The sequence below is a fragment of the Amphimedon queenslandica genome, unplaced genomic scaffold (assembly GCF_000090795.2).
Source record: "Amphimedon queenslandica unplaced genomic scaffold, v1.1 AMPQUscaffold_13056, whole genome shotgun sequence".
In the NCBI taxonomy this organism is placed as follows: domain Eukaryota; kingdom Metazoa; phylum Porifera; class Demospongiae; order Haplosclerida; family Niphatidae; genus Amphimedon; species Amphimedon queenslandica.
This window is the reverse complement of record NW_003546708.1, coordinates 35634-36579: the sequence shown is the minus strand read 5'-3', so window position 1 is coordinate 36579 and position 946 is coordinate 35634. Positions and strand designations below refer to the sequence as shown.

General features: G+C 41.5%; 1 protein-coding gene across 1 annotated transcript; it reads left to right on the top strand.

The window, feature by feature from the left end:
* The first annotated feature begins 209 nt into the window (after positions 1 to 209).
* Positions 210 to 788, top strand: LOC105314217 (zinc finger BED domain-containing protein 1-like). The gene has a single exon (XM_011408255.1). The coding sequence runs from the start codon at positions 210 to 212 to the stop codon at positions 786 to 788; it is 579 nt and encodes a 192-aa protein (XP_011406557.1).
* Positions 789 to 946: the final 158 nt, after the last annotated feature.

Genomic DNA, 946 nt, shown 5'->3' with positions numbered 1-946 from the left:
TTATCACTTACATGTGTTAAGTAATTATTGTAAACAACATGGCGGGAGTAGCTCAACAAGAACTTGCTGAGGCAGCTACTACTAGTACCAGGTCATCTGATGTCTGGTGATATTTCAAGAGGATAGATGGCCAGCCTAAGGTCAAATGTCAATCTTGTGGCAATATCTTCGCCTACAGAGGTGGTACTACTAATTTACGAAATCATTTGATGGCCAAACACTCGCTATCATATGTTTCAACAGCCAGCGGTTCCAGTCAATCTAAGCCTCAATCTCAAATGAAGCTAGACTCGATGCTCAAGCATAAGAAGTGTCCTGAAGCAAGAGCAAAAGCAATCTCGGACCGCATCTTGTACATGATTTGTGCCGACCTTCACCCAGTCAGGATGGTAAAAGGCTCAGGTTTTAAATCTCTCATTGAAATATTGGAACCTGGCTACACTATTCCCTCAAGGAAATACTTTTCTAACCTGCTACAAGCCAAATATGATTGCTGTAAAGAAGTGTTGCGTGTCAAGTTGGAGGAGGAAACAAGTATCGCTCTAACAACCGACATCTGGACTAGCAGAGCTGTAGAAGCTTATATTACTGTTACTTGCCACTACTTGGAAGAATGGGCATTGCACTCATATGTTTTAACAACCTGCAGTTTTCCAGAGCGGCATACAGGAATAGAGATAGCTAGTAAGCTACAACAGATAGTAGATGATTTCAAGATAGCTTCAAAAGTATCTGTAGTAGTACATGACCAAGCAGCAAATATGCTATGTATGGTGGCCAGGGATTGATAAGGACATAGAAACTATAGTTGCTACTTGTCAAAATTGTCAGGAAAATTGATCAGCTCCTCCTCAATCCATAGTTCATCCATGGGAATGTCCCAAGTATCCTTGGATTCGAGTGCACGTGGATCATGCTGGTCCTTTTATGGGTCACTTTTTCCTAA

Coding starts and splice junctions, on each gene's coding strand:
- LOC105314217 (XM_011408255.1), top strand. CDS start 210: ATGGCCAAACACTCGCTATCATATGTTTCAACAGCCAGCGGTTCCAGT.